Below are 22,194 nucleotides of genomic sequence, written 5' to 3'. Positions count from 1 at the left end.
TCAGGATCCGATCTCTATCCTTCCTGTGTTTTCTATTTATACCCCTGTGGTAACAAGCACCTAGTTAAGCCCTCCTATGCCCACCTTAGGTCCCAATCCTGTAAACATACAGGACTAACTTTACTCATGCAAGTAGTCCAATTTGAGTTCATGCATGGAGTCCCATAAGTTAAACATGTAACAGATTGGAGCCTTTATGTAGGGTTTTGTATACTGTTTCTTTTTGAAACTTGCCCACCTCACACCCACCCCACCCCCAATTAAAAAGAAGATGGAAAGGCACTTCTCAGCAACAAAATATACTTGGAGTTGGTAGGACAAGCTATTTCGGAAGCTAGGACAAGTCAGAAAGGAAAAATATTAAAGTGAACTTCAGGCACAAATTTAATAACGCTAACTTTAAATATTTTTTTTATTTTTACTATACTTCCTAAAAAAGCTTCCTTAGGATTAGATACATCCTGTGAAACTTCAGAAATATTGGTTTGTTTTGGGGGTGTCTACGGGAAGTTAAAAATTGGACCTATATTATGAAGTTAGCTCCAACCTTTGATAATTAAATAATCACTCATGTTTCCCTGCCCTATCCCTGACAGATTGTGCAAATCAGTACTGATGTTCTTGGTATGAAAGATAACCCAACTCATTTAGTTTATGATGGACCTACCAAGTAGGCCCCCTTGTTTGTTATCTTGTGTCCTTGTCTCAAAATGGCAAGTTGAGAATGCTTAAAATTGGCTTTCCATGCTGAAGACCATTCTAATCCAAAACAGGCCTCACTCCTACTTCTCGCTCACTGAACTGACCAATGTTCTGTGAATCCAAACCCTCCATCCCTACATTCTTTCTTTCTCTCCATCCACCAACTCATCTAACACAATTCTTATTCTTCCTTGTCTTTTACCTGGACTATAAGAATCCTAAGAATATTACATGTGAAGATAGTTTTGCTTCCCTTAAATTTTATTTGATTTCTTCCATCATTTTGTCCAGCTTGTATTAGTTCATGTGGGCACATACTGTGTAGATTCCACCCTGAAGCTGATGAAATTATCAATTCTAATCTTGGCTCCTGGAAGTCAGATCACTAACTGCTCCTGTCCATTCTTCTTGCAGCTGAATCGTAAAGTAGAATTACATCTTTTCCTTTTCTATTCTGGTTACCCATTTTCCCAGTATGTCTGTAAGACCATTCTTCTTCCTTAAATACTCACACTTCATCTCTTTTCTCTGTGTTCTTCATCTAGTGGATCAAGAATTAGGGAGCTGCCGTTTGTATAATCATGACATATCATATTATCTTTTTCCCAGTTTTGTGCTGTCCTCTCTTTCCATTTCTCCTACTTTCTTGTGATACCAAGGTTTTATTTTGCTGTCAATATAAACACCATGCAAAGGTATTTTTTTCAGGATAGCAGACTGAATTATATAAAGATAGCTGAAATTATATTTTATGAATATGTATATCAATAAACGCAGTAAGAAAGCTAAAAAGTTTTCCTTCATATTAAAATCATACATCACACACTAGATGAAATTTAACTTTTCATGGTGAAGGGGAAAAAAATCATTGTTTAATTACAACAAAGGGATATAAAAATTGTAGTAGTCAGTATCAGGACATTATCTGTGACCTAGGCCAGTGGTTCCCAAACTCGTTCCGCCGCTTGTGCAGGGAAAGCCTCTGGCGGGCCGGGCCGGTTTGTTTACCTGCCGCGTCCGCAGGTTCGGCCGATCGCAGCTCCCAGTGGCCGCGGTTCGCTGCTCCAGGCCAATGGGAGCTGCTGGAAGCAGTGGCCAGTACATCCCTCAGCCCGCACAGCTTCCAGCAGCTCCCATTGGCCTGGAGCAGCGAACCGCGGCCACTGGGAGCTGCGATCGGCCGAACCTGCGGACGCGGCAGGTAAACAAACCGGCCCGGCCCACCAGGGGCTTTCCCTGCACAAGCGGCGGAACGAGTTTGGGAACCACTGCCCTAGACTATGGTTGAATTTCTCCACAATTATTGTAAATGGATACCCTGGATTCCTGAAATGATTGGCATAAAGAAGGTTTATACAAAGGCAGTCAGTTGTTTAATTTTTAAGATGTCATGACATGGTGAAACAAACAAGCACATACATCATTTTAAGTACACAGTAATGTTATGCTACATTTTTGAACAGTTTAGAACTGAAAGTGCTTCACATCTATAGGATAAGAAATGGCTTCACCTCCTCATCCTTAAATGATGAGAGCAAAGAAACAACCCTTTAATAAGTTAAATAAACAGTGCCCCATTTATCCATGCGTATATAAAGTTCCCAACAATTCAGAAGGTCACACTGTGAAATTTACAATCTTTATACAGTATAACAAATTTTAGAAAAAAAAAGTTATCTAGACATATCTTGGTTCCCAAAACCCTGATCTTGCTCTCTGTTGTAGAGCGAAGGACAAAAAGCAACATACTGTATTAGCCTTTTGTTGTTGTTGTTTTTTAATACCAATTTCCTCATCCCAATTCATTTTGAACAACCAGTCATTAAATCATGATCATATTAACTGCTTAATTCTAATATCAAAGGCATATTCAGTAAGATACCTGTATGGGGGTACTGTCAAAGTAAAAATCACCATTAGATCTCACATGTACTGTCAGCAAATTCACACAGCAATGCTACTCTTTACAATACAATGTAAAATAAGATCATGTTATGATGGAAGTTGTTCCTGAGTTAAAATTTGCTAAATACTGCTAGATTAAATGTCTTCCTTTTATGTTTTTCCTCTGGAATGTCTTTTCACCGGTACTCAACAGAAAATTAAAATTCACACTAAAATAAAGGCTGAGTAAATCACTTGGATTTCAGTGCCTGAACTTTACAACTTCAGCATACCTGAACAAAACTCAAATTGCATTGCTATTCCCAAATCTAAATTCAGGAAAAACATGATATATTTGTGATGTGTAGCATCACTTAGCTTACTCTTTTTAAAAGTAATGATATAAATTCTGCTAAACAAAAGGGCAATCAAATTTATCAGCCCTACATTTTGGTTTGAATTCAGCAACAGAAAATCATTTCAAGATAAGACACTGTAATTAGTAATGAGTCTTTGGGAAGATAACTAAAAATCTCTCACACACCTGAATGGTTTAACTTTTTCTCAGTCTGTTCCTTTAAGAATATGGGACCAATTTTCAAACGTGAGCACATGGAATTAAGTGCCTAAAATATATTTAGATGTGTAAAATGGTCATTTGGGGTCTATGTGTCCATTTAGATCCCTAACATTAGGTTCCCAAGCTATTAATTTAATCCCCTGTATTGTTAAGTGATGATATTTTTATCTTTCTATTGTTAAAAGAATCTCCATCCATTTTTCTCAGCCAAGCAATTTGAAAATTCACTTTTCACCAGAGATTAATTGAAAACTTTATATGAAAAATGAAGTCTGTAGTTAAAATGGACTTTTCAGAGCAAACTCTAACAGTCATCTTGCTAAAATAACAGTGCATGAGCCCTATGAAAAATTGAGAGGAATCGCATCCGTTCTACTTTTAAAATGGTTTATCAGATAAAAATATTAATGAGTAATAAACGTAACAAGAAACAATCTAATTCTATTTACCTTCATTTGGGCTCTGCTTCAACAAAGCCTTTAAGCATGTACTTCAGTGTGAAGTCAATGGGACTTAAGTTCAAGCTTAAAGTTCAGCAGATGCTTAAGTGCTTTGCTGAATCAGGGCTACAGTAAGTACCACTGAAGTCAATGGAACAACTTGAGTAAAGGTTAAGACCTTTTTTATAACACTGATAAAGCCAGTGCTTGAACTTGATATACAGGTGGTTATGCTATACCTCCATTTCTGGCTGCTGTCAGGTGAAAAAAAAAGAACGGAGAGAGTTGGAACACACCACCTGAGTGGACAATACACCTCTCCCCTCTAATTTGATGACTAAAGCAGAGCAGAAATTTGTGTCTCCTGGTGCTTGATCCAAAGCTTATTGAAGTCAATGGGAGTCTTTCTATTAACTTCAATGAGCTTTGAATAAGATCCTTAAAGAGGGCACCAGCTGCAGTTCTGTAGTGTCTCTATTCTAAATCTAGGAAGACACTGTAGGTATTGCAGTTATAAAACCTACATGGGCTGAATTTTTTAATGGTGCCCACTGTATGCATTGCCGAGCTTCCAATCTGCCAGAGCTGCAAATTACAAAACACACTTTAGTATAACAGATGCCACAAAAAGGCCAATTGTAAGTACAAACCTTATTTCTAAATTTGCTTTTGTTTATTCATGCTGCAATGGAAACAATATTGTTTTACGTGTGATAAGAGAAGGGGATGTGGACAGAGACTATTCTCATACTGAGGGTGTTCTGAATAAAAATATTCTGCCTACTAAAGGCAGAGCAGAATTCTGTCATTAGGCTGGCCTAACCTGAGTGGCCTACTCATAACTAGATTTTGAATTTGTTTGTTTATCGTGACCATAAAATAAATATTTTTATTCACAAAATTGAGATTAGGATTTTTTTTTAAAATGATCAGCCAGTGTATGTTAAAGTACATGCACAACAACAGAAAATGTAGTACACAAACACCTAAAAATCAGTCATAAAAAAGCAAGCAAGCACATCAGTCTTTAATTGGCCAAAAGAGTGTTGTATATTAGTGCTCCAAACAAGTGTAAATAAATATGCCATGGGGCCATTAGAATGAAACAAAAAAATGGTGTCAATCCACAATTTATTGTATCTTTTTTGATTTAATATTGAAAAAGCATTTAAAACTGTGTTTAAATGTTTGCACAGACATAAATAATGTTAATTAGATGATTTAAATACATTGTCAATAAGAAAAAATAGGTTTTGTAGATTTGTGCATGTGATATGAGTAGGGTAATTTGAAACAAACCTACAAATGATCCAAACTCAGCATCAAAGAATTCTGATCTTTCGGAGGTGAGAGTGTACTGTTATTTCTAAAACTTGTGACAATTATAATAATGGGAAAAAAGTACAGTATAACATTGTATCAGCCCCGATACATCAATTACATAGGCATTCAAAATTACAGATATTTACAAGAAAATATATATATATTTAATTAAAAAGCCACTGAAAAACATGGACTTTTAGTCAGCTGCTGCACATTCTGCAAAATGAGGTAATTTAGATGAAAACAAATTAGGTTTTGTAAAGTTCAGGATCCATGGTCTCCACACTTATAGATTGCTTCCGTTGAAAGGTTTGACTTGTTTGTATACATTACAAGCAAGAAAATCACTAGATCCAGTTAAATTCTGCTTTGTAGTGCTCTTGATGCAACACTGACTAGTCAGAAGGCTTCCCAGTTTGATTTGACAACTGGTCTTTCAATAGAAAGAAACAAACAATGGTAAATTAGTTATAAATTGGTTTCATCCCAAGAAGGATCATTCATATTCTTTAACACTTTCCTAACAAGCTTTTCCAGGTCCTTGCGAGCTCTTTGCTCTTCTTCTAAAGATTTCTTCATCTTTTTGTTATCCTGTTAAACAGAGGACAGATAGTTTATGGTAACTTTTTTCAACAGCAAACTGATCTTTCCTCACCAAAATGCGTGCTGCTAACTGAAGGGCAGTGAGGGCTCTTTTAAATAAACGTCTGTTTCAGATTTTGCTGTCTGATGCAGCTATTTTGTGTTATACTTATTCAATATTCAAATGTTACTTACACAATTACTTGGTACAGTGAAGCAGAAATGCCTAATGGAAACTAAAATGCTTCTCTCTCATATACATAGTTGTTATTGGAAACAAGCCACAAATGGAAAACAGTTTTAAAGTCCCTTGTGAGAGTTTAAGCACATAAATAACTACTATGAAATATATCTGTAATAACACAGAAAGAGAATGAAATAAAAAGATTAGAATGAAAAACCTTATAAGAACCACTTATACCTTCTGGTATTTCAAAGTTCTTGACACTGAACTCTACACACTGAAATAAGTTTCACAAACCTAAAACACTACTCTAGAGCTCACACAAGCTTTATTTTGCTTTATTGAGAAATCTAAATTGCTTTATTGGTCAGGACACTGATATTAACTATCATTCTTTCTGACACATGCTCTGTGACTTCACTTTCAGCTAGACAACCACCAGTCAAACAAAGAGGCCTGAGGTATTATCTGAAAGACAGCTCCTCTAATTCCAGTTTCATCACTTGATTGTGAGTCCAAGTCCCAACATTTTGCCTGTGTTTGAAACTTCAGCCCACAACCTTTGGGGCCGCAAGTAAGGGTGCTACCAACTGAACACTACTAATGCTTACATTATACAATCCAGTGGAGACTGAGGTGATATTGGTAGGGGCTGGGGGAAGCAACCAGAGGATACAACACGGATTACATTAAAGCCCCAAGATTGAGGGTGTGTGCCTGCTGTTTGTCATTCAAATTTGTAATCTGGACATCTCACTAGACTCTCAGCATCTATCAGATGATTATATAGTGGCAGTAAGCAGTAACTGCTTCTCCACCCCCCTCCTCCCATCTGTATCAGGTTGGGAGTGAAATCTTTTCTCTCAGACACAGACCACACTTCTATCTTTTGCCACTTCAAGACTGGACTAGAAGTAGTATGCTCTGCTTGGTGCTACGGTCTGAAATAGCTTAGAAACCGAAGGTGGTAAGTGGTGTACCTCACCATGAGGACATGAAACCAGTGGTCTGGAATCCACATTGGCTGCCTGTGGGTTTCCAGATGAAGTTTAAATTCTTGATATCTACCTATAAAGCCCTACGTTGCCTGGGGCTTGCCTCGCTTAGAGATCACCCCACTCCCTACGTGACACTGCCACAGTAGGGGCCTTCAAGATGGCGCCCCCATGGTGTGTGAGAAAGGAAAACATTAGCAGGGTGTTCTCCATGTGGGCCCCTGGACTTTGGAATTCACTCTCCCCATTACTCAGAAATCGTCCAATGGTTAACAAACCTGGCCTATCTGAAAAGTCCATCTATTTGGAGAGGCCTGGGGTGCAGCGGTAATGTTTGGATCAGGTGAGGATGCAGATTTTTATCTTGGGGCATTGAGAGTTCTGCAGGAGTTAATTTGAGGCATTTTTGTTTTGCGGACTGGCTGCTTTGGTGCAGAGAAATGCTGCTAGTTTACTTTTGCTGCTTTTGTCTTAACTGAATTGTGTTTTTAATGGTCCATCAAAGGTACCTAGAGCCTGGGATAGGCATTCTTTATATGTTGAAATCAATAAAACCCCCCCATACATTTTATTTTACGCAGCAATTGTGATATTTATGGGGATATATGGATTGTGACTATTTCATTGATTCTGGAACAAAAATTTTGAGAGAGAGAGAATACGGATTCATATTTATATGTATATAATTGGATCAGCTGGGTGTTTTGTGGTACACCGGAAGGGAGATTTCATCTAATAGTCTCTAGCTCTGGAAGCGAAGATCACTTAACTACTTTACATATAGGGAAAAGGAGCTAACTTAATGGCTTTTTTACCCACCCGCACATTCAGGAATGCAGATGTGCAGCAGCAGAGAACAACAGTTGGGACTTCTCAAATCGAACTGATTCTGTGTGTTGGTTGCATTTTTAACATCTCCAGCGACAATGTGTCTGACTAGGAGACCAGATAATTTGCACTGGGCCCTCCTAGCAATCGGCAGCGGAAGGGCAACTATGGATTTAAGTAAGTGCCCAGGTCTGGCGTAGACAGTTCTATCCATTACAGTCTAGCAAAGATAGAGTGACAGTCTTTGATTCTTGAGAATGACCAGAAATTGATAAGCATATTCTTGCAATACTTTTATTTTACATCTCGTTTCCTTTAGGCAGGCACAGCCAATCAAGATTTTTTAAGAACCTAGAGATTCTATGCTTACCCCAAACAATAAAAGACCTTGTGACCTTGAAAGTGTGGGCTGACTCGTAAGTTACAGAGAGGAGGATTGGAACAGCCCAAGGACCACGGCAGGTACACAACAGATACAAATACATCTACACGAACATTTTTTCCAGTAATACAATCAAGATCAGTGCTAACCTGGGTTATCTGCTATATAAGGAACATGTACACAATTAAAAGCCTTGTTTTAGCAAAGGACTAAAGCAAGTGAATGGTCTGACAGTGGGACTATTCACTTGCTTACACTATGGGTATTATTTAGTACTCATACTGTGGTAGCATGTTGGGTCCCCAATACAGATCAGGGCCTCACCGAGTCTGAACAGACTTTATTCTGTACCAAAGAACTCTTTTCCCTGTTCTTATGAAGTTTCCATATGCCTTCTTACCTGTAGGTGAAGCTCTGAAAATATGGACCCGCACTGAAAGAAAGCAGTTACAAGTATACCTGGGTGAAATCTTATGTCTGAAAATTTCTTTTTTTTTTTTAAATTTTTTTTTTTGGCCAAAAAAATTTGCAGAATCAGATCAATCAAAACATTTTGCGAATTTGTGTTCCATTTGCCAAATTTTGGGGGGAGAAACCTTCCCCAAAAATTCTGGGGGGGGAAAGGAGGTGGAATTTTTCCTTTTGACATTTACTAAATGAAACATTTTTATTCTAAATTATTTTTTGTTTAGAAATTTACATCAATTTATTTTTAAAAGTTTTTAAAGCTCAATAAAGAAACCAAACATTTTGTTTCAGGTCAAACTAAGTATTTTGTTTAACCTGAAATTTTTTCAACTGTTTGGATCACTGAAAATTTTGAAAAATTTTAGTTTTGGGTTAACCCAAAGCTAATTTTAATTTTCTTTTCATTTTTTTGAATGGCCAGCAAACAAACAAACAAAAATCAGTTATTTAGACAGCTCTAGTTGCAAGTTCCATGCTAGTTTCTCAAGGGGAATTCTGCAAGATGTCTCACCTAGGTGATAAAATAATATCTGAGCTAACTTGTGGCATGAATGATTTTTGAATAGCGGCCACATGACAATAAGTGAGGGAAAGGAAATGAAAATGGCTCTTCATCTCCTGAAATGAGAAAATATAAGAACTGATCAAAAGGAGGTGCTCAAGTACCCAGGGGGAGGGGAGAGGAAGGGGGGAACTGGAGAAGGGATTAAGGCCTAAATAGAATCAGACATATTTAAACCACTGAGGTTATTATAGTCTGAGTCCCAGTATCTTTGGCTTTTTCTATTTTTCAGCTGATATGGTAAACTTTTATAGTATTTTAAATTTCTGCCCAACATGTCACAATTTGAAGTTTGAAAACTTTGAAAACAGGACACGTTTCACTTAGTCAACTCACGGAGATAATATACTTAACTCCTTTCTCCTGGGTTTATGTTCTTGTTTTGTATTATCTGCCCTCAGTTTCTAAGCTCCTTTTTTTTTATTCAACTGGGATAGACCTCCTTTTTTGGACAAAAAGCTGAAGATTCTGAATCTAGTCCTAACCCTGCTACTGAAAAAAACATAACCCTACTAACTTTAATAATTATTTGCTACAACTGCACAATCTGCACACTCCCCCGCCATCCACAAGTGTTGATAAAATACAGTATACATTATTTACCAACCTGTCTTAATTCCTGTACTTCATCCTTTAATGCATATACTGTGTCAACAAGGCTTCTAAAATAGAAGATTAAATCCATTACAATTGTTTCATAAAGTGTAAATGAATTAACAGATTTATATATTATTACAAGGCATCAAGTACCACGAAATAAAATCCAACACATGAAAAATCATGAAGCAAAAGAGCCTGCTAGCGCCTATAGCTTCCCCGACCCTTTGCGTAATGTTATACATTCTTATTAAAACATAACCAGCCAGTAAACTCCTTAGAAAAAGGACCCATCATCATATTTGTAACATCTAACATAATTGGGGTCACTTTATTTGTCTCTAAAACACCATGCATGTCTAGTAAATTAAGTTATATACACTATAAAATAAATACTAAATACACAGTTAAAAAGAAGCGTGCAAGTTGACGCTAAAGGAAAGACTATATCATTCAGCAACAAAATTGATCGATTTTCAGCTGGTAGGTACGCTATGAATAACCAGCGAAAAAACCTCCACTATATCACAACTGCTGTTAAATCTACTGTTACAGAATAAACTGAAAAACAACTTCACAAGCAAAGTCTATCAACAAATTACTTTTGTGCAAGTGTGAAATTTACTGTTTTAAATGTAGACATTTTCTTACTTTTCTTCGATCACAGTCTGACCATTACTTTTTGTTTCTTCTACAATAATTTTCTCTTCCTCTGGAAGCAGCACTTGGGGAGCAGACTCTTTACGGGAACCTATTACAAAAAAAAAAATTATAAAATGAATAGCATGCACACAACACCAGAGCACTTTCAAGAGATTATTGTTTCATCTCTATAATGCACGACACACTTTTATGAACCAAGTATTTACTTTAAATTGTTTTTCTCATGAACACACAGCTATTGACTTATATCCTTTACTTCTTTAACAGACTCTGTAGACTCTGGAATTTAAAAAAAAAAAAATCTGACCCATTTTTTCCCTTTTTGTTGTTGGTGGAATTCCCCGGTGTTGTCAGTGGTGATGCTGTCCAGAGATCAAGGCATAGTAAAATATCTGTCTCTTTGAATTTGTAAGAGTCACGTGGATTCACCACAGTGAGGTAAATGAGAGTTTTGTGTGTGTATATAAACAAATTGCAGTCAAGCCTTGAGGGCTAATTCTGAACTTATTTACACCAGTATAAATCAAGAGTCACTCCAGCAAAGTCAATAGCTACACCAGTGAGAAGCAGTGGACGTAAGATCATATGCTGAAATTGCAGTTTCAGGGCACAAATGAAATCAATCACATAGGAGTGGGAGTATCAAATAAATAAATAAATAAATAAATAAATAAAAAATTGAAATTTTTTTTTCCAGAAAGCAGGCTATTCTTTATACATCTGAGAAGTTTACAAATAGCATCATTTATATATACATAAATAAAGATGGTGCTTTTTTACTCATATAAATTGCCACATTACATTATTAAAATCATTATACAAAGTACACAGTTAAAAAAAATATAAAAACCGTAAACTATAAGGGAAAAAATGATTTCACAACAATCTCAAAACACATCTCCTTCAGCACCATTTTACAATGTACATTTTTATTATCATTCCAAAATGATGTCTCTCTAAGATAATTAGTGTAAATTGTGAAACAGGTGGCTCTGAACAGATACTGCACTGCTTTGAAGGCATGTGTCTTTCATGAAGCAAACTGTTCTAGAAATGATAGTTAATTAGGCTGCAACAAATTACTAGCATTTTTCAAAAAGGTTTGTAAATAAAATGCTTCCTAAGCATTTGTTTAGGATTACATATTTAGTTAAATAAAGCTGATAAAGCTTTGGAGCTGTTGTATATTTACCCAAAATGTCAACTTTGAAATTATAGACAATACCCACTCATTTACCAATTCATTATCATGGTCTTCCTCTAACCAGGAATGTATTAATTTTAGCATGATTTCAATTTACACCCAATAAATGCGTATTGTGGGGAGCATTTCTGTTCGTGGAAATTTGTTCATTCTTGATGACCAGCTGCTTCATTATAATGTTGCCTTTGCTTCACAGATGGTAACAAAATGCTATAATCTCTGAACACAGGGAAAATCATGTTGAAGAACGTGAGCCCAATGAAAGACATTAACTATCAAACCACTTCAGTCATACGTTCTGAGAACAGATAAGCCAACAGGAGAAAAATAGACCCCTGCTTACTGATACAGAAAAGCTCAAACTACTTTTCAGTAAATGAGGGCAATCAGTTAAATCAGTGGGAACAGTCCTTCGGTAGGCCCTGAGGATCTAACACTAGATTCACATCTCTATACAGTAACGATCATGAGAAAAGGATCTGAGAGCAGAATCTGGTCCTAAACAACCATAAATCTTATATAATAAAAAAGGGTCAAATACTGTTTTAAAATGAACTCATGCTGTTATATAATGTGAAAAATCATAATTTTGCAAGGAAGGAGTGACTTGAAACATAGGCACAGCAGAGCTCTGCATATGTGTTGAAAGAAATTTCTCTATTGGCACTGTCCATCATAATTTTGACTGATGCAAAAATTATTGTCTTGTGCTTATTAATGACTAATAAGCTGGGGAACTGCTTGAGGTAGGCCAGGCTAATTGTGACATGTCAGGCTATTGTGGAGCAATGAGATAAAAATTATTTTAAGAGGCTAGCACAGGGACCGGCAACCTTTGGCACGCAGCTTGTCAGGGAAATCCGCTGGCGGGCCGGGCCGGTTTGTTTACCTGCAGCGTCTGCAGGTTTGGCCGATCGCAGCTCCCACTGGCCGCGGGAAGTGGCGTGGGCCGAGGGATGTGCTGGCCACTGCTTCCCGCAGCTCCCATTGGCCTGGAATGGCAAACCGCAGCCAGTGGGAGCTGCAATCGGCCAAACCTGCGGATACTGCAGGTAAACAAACTGTCCCGGCCCGCCAGTGGATTTCCCTGACAGGCTGCGTGCCAAAGGTTGCTGATCCCTGGGCTAGACTAATGATCTAGCAACATCGGAGTTTGGGTCCGAGACTCAGTTTTGAGCACCCCAAGGGAGCAGGGGCAGAGGGTGGTCTTTGCTTGGGAAAGAGGAATGTCTTGTATTTCTCTCCAGTGATTCCCTTTACCTAATTGAAGAAATGAAGCATTTCTCTCTAGATAGAGCTGCATCCAAGTCTCTGTGCTGAAAATAAGGACACAGTGATATCGGGCCTTTGGAGGGGTGGGGATGGCACGGGGAGAAAGATAGTTAAACCCAGAAAATGTTACAAATGTAAAGCTATTTCACAAATACCATATCTAATCTATGTATAATCTACACACACACACACACACACACGATATATTAATCATATATAACCATATCTGCATATATATGTGTATACGTATATTAAAATTGAAACAGACCACACAGAAAATATCTTGTGACACTGGGGTGTAGAAAGCTGAAGTAAAATTTAATCACATTTTATAAAAAAGAAAATGTTCACATGAATAAACACTGTACGCACGCGCGCATACCAGTTATGAGAAAGATAAACTATGTCACTGGTCTTTTGTGGGCCAGAGTGTATAATAACGATGAAGTCAGAACATCGAGAGCTTCATTGTCATTCTTATTGCATTGACAAGCTTCCTAATGTTGTAATTGTTTTTTTATTGTTGCCACCATACGACTCTCACTGCTCTGTCCTCAGATAGATGTGTTTATCTTGTTCCTATGAAAAAAAGTAATTTTGTATTTCAGCCTGTCATATTCTATTTGCACTTCACAAACACCTGCTGATAGAATATTAACAGAGGTACGAGGAAACATATAGCATTTTTCAGCCTGTAGTAAAAACATCTTAGTGGGGCAACTTATACAGTACTTGCAGAAAGTACAGATTTGATGCGATAATGGACAACAGAAAAATGCAAATCTCTATTAAACTGTTTTATTGCTCTGATGATTCTTTTCTATACCATCTTTGTTATTTTAAAAGAGAAACCATATTGACTTTGCTATATTTACTTGTAAATTTGCATTTGAAATAAGTTTTCATCTCAACCAGAAAATCTAACATTGCTAATGGAAGGTGTGTGGCTAAATCTCCTGAAGGGCTTTGAAAATCTCAAAGGCCAAGAGTGAATAAATCCTCAGCCCTCTCCAGTCCCTTTATGCAGAAGACAGCCACAAGACTGTTTTCAGATGACCTCCTTGCAAGCTATGGCATAGAGGGCATGCCTATGGAGTGAGACTGGGGACAGAAGGGGTGTGTTGGGTGAGGCTGGGCTGAAGCATGCAGTATTGTAGAGTCTGCAGCAGTGCTGCACCTATATGGCAGACCCAGAAGGCCTGTTCAAATTACACCAAGGGTCTCTCCAGCTCCCACAGAAATGAAGAAAGGATCAAAAGGGTGCAAATGTGGCTTAAAACTACCCCCTGTGCTGCACCTCTTAGAGGCACAACAAAGAATCTCATCCCAAGTCTTTTAAACTTTAAGGACAGAATCTACAATAGCAGTAACCTGTTATTTTCATTCTTTAAAACATAGTAATAACTGGGACCCTCCCACAATGGCCTGCTGACCTGAGATGAGATTAGTGATATTTCTAAAAGGACAGTAGTTTCATAGTCAGGTATACATTCAGACAAAGATCTACAACATAGCCAGGCCTACACTATTTTGGTTCATAAAGCTCCAAAATACCAATTTAAATAAAGAAAAATCAATCCAAACATTATTTGGCAGCATTGCAAAAGTGCAAGAAACTTGTAATATTACTCCTGGGGGAATTTCTGCACCACGGCACATGCACAGAATTCATGTCCCCCTCTTTCTTTGCTTCCCCGCAGAAAAATGAGTTTCTGACAGGGAAACAAAGGGAAGCTGCAAGAGTAGTCACGCACCATTCCCTAGCTGTGCAGGTACATCATTTCAGGCACTCAGACCACTGGCAGAGAGGTAAATGACCGCAGGGTTAGGGACACCCCAGCCAGTGGCTCCTACCCTAGGCTGGGATCAACTGCTAGTCCCGGCTGGGCTGGAGGCAGGAGAGGATGGGACTTCCTCTTCCCCTGCAAGGAGTAACTGGGGCTGTGTCAGACCCACCCCCAAGAAACCTCCCCCAGCTGCAGGAAGCTCAGCATCCTCCCCTGCTTCCTGCCCCCAATGCTCCTCAACTGTGGGGGAAGGGGTCACTATATGGGGAGCTGATTCCCCAATCCGCCCAACCCCCATGCATGCGGACGTCCCATACCCAGACACTCCCGCCAAGCCTAATCCTGTATACCCAGAACCCCCTAGCCCTCCATACCCAAACCCCATCCCATTGAACCTCAACCCCTGCACCTGGAGCCGCCTGCAGCCAGACCATCTCCCACTGAGCTCCCTTCACTCAAACCCCCACCCTGACTTGCCCCACCCCCTGCACCACCCTGAGCCTCCACATCCAGACCCCCACGCCACTGACCCCCAATTAGCTGCACCCAGACCCCTACCCCACCAAGCTCCACTCCCTCAGCACCCAGACTCCCCTGCTGAGACCCCCACACCCAGACCCCTCCGCTGAGCACCAAAACACTTTCACCTGGAAGCCCCTGCAGAGTCCCATTGCCCTTGCACTTGGAACCCTCCCTGCAACGAGCCTCTGTGCATCCAGATCCCCCCACACTTAGACCCCCGCACTGAGCTGCCTGCACCCAGATTGTCCCACACAGAATCCTCTCACCCCACACGTGGATCCCCCCCCACAACGAGCCCCTCCACACTTGGATCCTGCCTGGTTGAGCCTGCCTGCCCACACCTGGTGTGCTTGGCGCAGAGGGCCAAGGCCCCAGGGTATTTCTGCGGCAGGCCCAGGCCTTGTGCTGTGTCCGGTTTAGGTGCAGCCTCACCACTGAGTTGGTGTCTCCAGGGTGGATGGTGGGAAGGCTGCAGGGTGATCTCCCACTTTCATGCAGCTAGTGGCCTGTGCTTCCCACTGCCATGCTGGAGCCTCTGCAATTATTTATTAACAAATAAAACTTGTAGAATTTTGCAGAATTTTAAAATATTGTGTGCAGAATTTTTAATATTTTGGTGCAGAATTCTCTCAGGAGTATAATATAATCATGTTGTTTAAAACGTCCGAGCAAACATGTTATTGCATTCTGAACAAGTTGTACATGGTGAAGCTGCCCTATCCTTCCTGTGAACGAATTACAATTAAGGTGGATGTCATGACGGCATGTTTTACTATTGAGATGATTGTCACAAAATAAAATTTGCATACATGATGCAAAACTGTACAACTGAAAAAAGCCCAACACTGCCTGACACAGAAAATGCAGAGCTGAAAGTTATGCCAGGTTTATGAACTCAATGCACTACATCCAAACGCACACAACCTCTATCAACAAGCAGAGACACAAGTTTCTTCCCAGCAGCAACACTTCTGTTTTCCCAGGGATGAGGATGAAGCAGCTCTGATGCTTCCTTCTAGCAATATCCTCCAAGGCACAGGCTGAACTTGTAGGATCCACAGGGTAAGAGAAATACATCTGTACATCAGCTCATACTTGGTACTCTATGCAGTATTAAGAGATTTCCGATACACACTCTGTTAACACGGGAAAGGAAGATATATACTTGCAGAATGCACATATCAGATCCCTCAGTGATCACAGTGCTTTTAGTCACCACTGACTGACATCTTCTAGGCATGGATTATTCACATGGAAGGGCAGTTTCAGACACATCTGGAACATTCATCAAGCAACAACCTACGGCCACTTATATTAAGAGCCGCTAAGACATTCACATGACAAAAATGGCCAGTTGATCTCACTCTAAAACCAGCATTTTTAGACCGGACAAGACTCATGACCCTGTTTAGCACAACTCCAAAGGAAAGCCAGAATGTAGACTGGAATCCACCAAAGTTCTCCCTAGCGTCCAGCTGCACCTATTTTTAATGGGATTGGGGTGGACTACAAAATGACACATGCAAGAACACACTGATATATGATGCAGCTCTATTGCCTGCACAGGAGCTGCCTCAGAGATGTCTGATGGTTGGTTTTAAATCTGACATGAGGCACACTATATGAGGGTATCTGGATAAATGCAAACATAACTAATTCTATTTTAAAAGGAAAGTGAAAGGGAGAAAACAAAAGGTAAACTTTTGTAATAATCACATATTAGGCCTTTTCCTAGATTCAGACCTTGGACTGGTTTAAATAAAATAGTTTTTTAAAAAACTATTAAGAAACAAATACTCTATATACACTACAGTTTAACAGCTTTTAATTACAGTAATGGCAGAAATTGGGAGTATCAGTGATGACTGGACTAAACAACTTGTACAGATTTCGTTCTGTCTTTAGCTTTTCATATTTTCAATGGCAAAAATAAGTGGTGAGGGGGCAGACTTTTACACTGATCTAAATCTTTTGTAACTGCACAGTTTTCACATTAATGCCAGACTTTCTTGCTTTCTATATCTCTTTCTACAAAAATCTGATTTTTAATAGAACGGCAAATCATTTTCTATTGTAAGAAATTATTTTAAAAATATCTACTAATAGGATTGACGGGCTTGAGTTTCAAGGTCGAGTTTGGAGTTCAAATTCCACAAGTGCATATGTGTAAATCAGGTGTGCACACACACTAATGGCTAGTTAATAGGGCTGTCGATTAATTGCAGTTAACTCAGCGATTAAACTCAAAACAAATTAATTGCAATTAAAAAAATTAATCACAGTTTTGATCACACTGTTAGTACTGATTGTTACCTGTTCTTGAATATTCCATTATTTCCCAACATCCAAACAACGCTCTACATATGTTTCAGCATAATGTCTCTCTTCAGTATGCGTTACTGTTAAAGCAAATGACTGCAGTGTCCATCCAGTATCAATCAAGTGTGCTGTGACTTCAAGATAGCTGTGATTGCTCAAGGATGTCCAGTGATCACCAGTCAAAGCAACAGGTAGGGCATTTTTCAGAAGCTCCAACTTTATGGTCTTCTCGTTGTAATATGGGTCATGTATTCATGATGCAATGGCTCCTCGGGAGGGCAAGGTGTATGACTGACTGGAAGATGCAATTTGAATAACATCTCTCAGCCTTCTGTCGTTTACAATGTCGAGTGATCTGCAGTTCATAGCTATCCACTTTGCAATAGCATTGGTTAAGCTGTTGTACTTTCAGGATCTTACAAGCCCCTGGATCAAACAAACTGTAAGCGTACTCTGTTATGGCTGGTGGGATTCATTTGCTGTTGGTGGGTTATCTATAGCGTAAGATCTGGAGGCGAAAGCATGTTTAGCATGTAGGTGGTACTGAAGTACTTCTATAATATTTGTGGCACCTTAGAGACTAACCAATTTTTTTGAGCATAAGCTTTCGTGAGCTACAGCTCACTTCATCGGAAAGCTTATGCTCAAATAAATTGGTTAGTCTCTAAGGTGCCACAAGTACTCCTTTTCTTTTTGCGGATACAGAATAACACGGCTGCTACTCTGAACCCTTCGATAGTATTGGAACTTATCCCTGCAATAGCTACATATAACTATTTTTTTATCTGGTGCAATCAAAACTGTGATTAACCAAGACTAATTTTTTTAAAATCTCTTGATAGCCCTACTTATCAAGCTCAGTTTTGAAAGAAGTACTCTTTTTGCCCCCACTATTCCCCTTGGAAGGCTGTTCCAGAACTTCTCTTCTCTGATGGTCAGAAACTTTCATCTAACTTCAAGCATAAACTTGTTGATGGCCAGTTTATATCCATTTGTTCTTGTACAACCACTGGCCCTTAACTTAAATAGCACATCTCTCTCACTGATATATTTATACAGAGCAATCATATCACCCCCCCAGCCTTTGTTTAGTTAGGCTAAATCAGCCAAAGTCCTTAAATCTCCTCTTGTAAGGTAATTTCTCCATTCCTCTGATCATCCTAGCAGCCCTTCTCTGAACCTGTTCCAGTTTGAAATCATCTTTGTTAAACATGGGAGACCAGAATTGCACCCAGTATTCCAGATGAGGTTTCATCAGAGCCTTGTACAACGGTAATAACACTTCCCTGTCTCTACTGGAAATACTTTGCCTGATGCATGCTAGGACTGAATTAGCCTTTTTCACAGCTGCATCACATTGGCAGCTCATAGTCATCAACCAAAACACTCCTTCGTCACGTCCAACTATTAAGTCCCCATGACCTTTCACCTTGCATTAGGCCTGTCAATTAAGGATTAAGTGACAGCATGATTAACGTGTAAATTTTTTTAATGTGTTAATCGGACTTCAGAGTCAGCGGGGCCGAAGGCTCGCACCCCGAGGGGGGCCGAAGGCCTGTGCCCCAAGAGGCTGAATGTAGGGGGATCATGATTTTTTTTCTAGTGGGTGGGGTCATGATTTTTTTTTAAGTCCAATTGGGGTAGCCAGCATCAAAAGCTTGAGAAACACTGTCTACAGTTTTACATTGTTTTATTTTTGAATGCAGTTACGTTAAAAAAATTCTACATTTGTAAGATGCACTTTCACGATAAAGAGATTGCACTACAGTACTTGTATGAGGTGAACTGAAATACTTTCTATTATCTTTTTCACAGTGCAAATATTTGTAATAAAAAATAATATGAAGTGAGCACTGTAACTTGGTATTGTGTTGTAACTGAAAATCAATATATTTGAAAATGTAGAAAACATCCAAATATTTCAATAAATGGTATTCTATTATTAACGGTATGATTAATCGCAATTCATTTTTTTAATTGCTTGACAGCCCTACTAGTTAGGTATCTAACTGGCCATTTGGATGTACACTTGTGGTATATTCACGTGCAAATTAGACCTGTGCATACTTTAAATGTTCAACTTTTCACTGCATTATTCACATTCTAATAATTAACACAGATGGATACTGCTGCCAAACCAGGTACCCAGTTGCCCATTGAACAAACTTTACAGAGTGTTCTACTGTGAAGAACCCTAAAAATGGTACCTCTAGGCCGTGTGTGTTTTCAGAATAAGTTTTTACTACTTTTTATTCCTGTTAGCCCGTACAAATCTAAAGAAGAGTGAGCGGTATTCTGTGCTTTCTTGTGCATCAACGGAATTGTTAACCAGGTTCCAACTGCAGAGCAAAATTTTGCCCTAAGTCTAACGTATCAAATACTATTGAAAACCACTAGGTTGCAAAGATATGCTTAAGTACAAAGGGGCTGCACAGGTGCAGTTATTAGCTAAAGACAGAAGCTGATCTGACGAAAAACTTTGTTGCTGGTGGTTAAACATCAGTAGGAAAGAACCTAGCATGACTTTCCGATCTGAGGGTGAGTTTGTAGGGCTGGGAACTAAAAATCCATCATTTTATTTGTATGCCAATGTGTCAAATTCAGTAATTTTTTGGAGCAATTTTAAAGAGTTTATAGACACAAGTAAATCCTTGGAAAAAATAACAGGACGCACAGCTGGCGTATATGAATGGAGTAATACTAAATAAGGGGCTTTCTACTTTTGGAATAATGACAGTATGAAGAGCCCTAAGAAAAAATTTTAAAGGATATACAAAGAATACTTACTTTAGATACAGAATTGCCCACATTTCCCTAACTGATACAGATGTTCATCAGAAAAGATTATGCTCACCGTTCAGTTAGATGGCCGTGGGGCTAGAAAAGAATTGCTACATTAGTAGCAAAACTTTAAGACCACAGATATATGTACTAATTTGTACTGTTTGTTCTTGTGTACTAGGCCCTCTGCATATTTTATTCAATCTTTTATAAATTGATCCAATTTTCTCCTGAGCGACTGCTTTGCCTGTTCCGCTACCAAGGATAAATTGACAAAAATCAATTTAAGTTTTCTCATATTAAGGGGGGAAACACTATTTCCATAAATGGAAATGGGAAACATGTTCTGTAGATGACAATATCTCTAGAGATGGAAAGTTTTAAAATAAGAAAAAAAAACAGCAGGACACAGAATAACTTGTACTATGATGGACTACATTAGACTGTCTAGATTACATTACACACAAATCATACATGAACACCTTCACTAAAGCAGGTTGGTTCTCTTATTTTAGCATTTGGCTTTCATTTTATTATGCTACTTTCAGAAAAGCCAAACAAATGTGAAATTGTAAGTAATGCTGTCCTTTCCCCTGTATAATGATTAAATATTAGTCACAGGCTAGCAAATGCAAAATTTATTTCAACTGTACATAACAGATGTCCTTTTTTTTTTTTTATAAAACAAAACACTTAATTGCTATATGCAACCACAAACAATAATAGGCATACTGTACAATACAATGCAACATTTAGATATACATCCAGTTTGTATTTTCAAAAGTCAGTCACCTACTAAAGATGGCTTTTCCCATTCACAAATGAAATGCACAATATATAGATCTGTCAATGTTTTACGTCACTATATACACATTACTGTGTTTTGGCAAGATTATGCAAAAAACACAATTAATATAGCTTGGTGTCAATTTATGTTAAATACTCATTTAATGGAAACACCATTTAAGCCACATGGAAAGGAGTTGACAATGGCTTAAACCTACCTTCTAATTCAGATTCTGCATTCTTTCAGTATAATACTAACTGTACACATATATTTTACAGACTTGCATAAACATAAGGTACTATTATTAGCATGACTAAAGTTCCACAAAAATAGAAACACTGAACCTTTGGACTGAATACCACCATTTTCACACTGGTATTTTTTAAGCTTCTTGCATTAATATTTCTGATTAGTTGACAATAGCTAGTGATCTGTAACATTGAAAACGCAGATATGATTTTTAATTCTGCAGTGATGTTGGCACTGAAGACCATTATCATAAAATAACATCATTCTGATGACAGTTAACGATTTAATTGCTGCAATAATGAATGGTGGTAAACTGTCAAAGCTTTGGTGCATAGAAAGTCAATAAAATCTTCAGATCTGGGTAACAAAAGCATTATTTTGAGCCATAAAGGAAAGTTTAAGTGCAGCAACTATTTCAAAAACTCATAATATTTACAGTACATAATATATGTAACATAGTAGTATTATGTAAATGAACAGTCATTTAACCAATGCAGAAAAAACATCAATATTATTCCATCAGAACACTACTGCTTTAAAAGAAAAAATCAGGTGAAAAAATGACCCATGCTTTCAGCATTATAAATAGGAAGTGAATCCTCTATGTGACTTTGAAAATAAAAATGAAAGCTAAGTGGTTTACAGAGGTATTGTCTGATATAGCATGGAGTACATACACCATATATTTGTCCCCTCAGCAATTTTTCCTAGTTAATATTAGACACAGTGCATCCACGTACCTTGCTGCCACAAAGGGTCAATAAAATGACTAGGACAATAATAAACCCCTGAAATTTTTCTGATAAGCATCTCAATTTTCATTATCTAGAGTAACAAGTAGGTTATCAACACTAAAAATTGATAGTGAAGTTTTGGATATGAACTGCTTCTAACACAGCTTGTCCATTTTCACATCCTTGTGGGATCGTTCATGTGTAACCTTGGGTTTCCTGCTTAAATCACCTGCGGGAGTTTACTATTGCCTCAGGGCTTGTAAACAGTGTGATCAAATTCCCAGGCAGCAACAATTGCACCTATCTTAATTTGTTCATATAGTGATATCAGAACACTGAGCACTGTACA

General features: G+C 38.4%; 1 protein-coding gene across 4 annotated transcripts in view; it reads right to left on the bottom strand.

Moving 5' to 3' along the window:
* Positions 1-2,073: 2,073 nt before the first annotated feature.
* Positions 2,074-22,194, bottom strand: part of ARHGEF7 (Rho guanine nucleotide exchange factor 7) — a 189,298-nt gene continuing 169,177 nt past the window's right edge. For 2 of the 4 annotated variants that reach the window (XM_074963778.1, XM_074963791.1), the window contains 3 exons: positions 10,179-10,278; positions 9,538-9,592; positions 2,074-5,520 (listed from right to left, as the gene is read on the bottom strand). In XM_074963778.1, the coding sequence (XP_074819879.1) occupies positions 5,398-5,520; positions 9,538-9,592; positions 10,179-10,278 (278 nt within the window). In that variant the 3' untranslated portion in view covers positions 2,074-5,397. The remainder of the gene's footprint in view (positions 5,521-9,537; positions 9,593-10,178; positions 10,279-22,194) is intronic. The other 2 variants (XM_074963783.1, XM_074963800.1) reach the window with 1 other exon arrangement.

Source organism: Natator depressus, chromosome 1 (assembly GCF_965152275.1).
Source record: "Natator depressus isolate rNatDep1 chromosome 1, rNatDep2.hap1, whole genome shotgun sequence".
Taxonomy (NCBI): Eukaryota; Metazoa; Chordata; order Testudines; family Cheloniidae; genus Natator; species Natator depressus.
The sequence above is the reverse complement of the archived record's forward strand: the minus strand, read 5'-3'. Positions and strand labels throughout refer to the sequence as shown.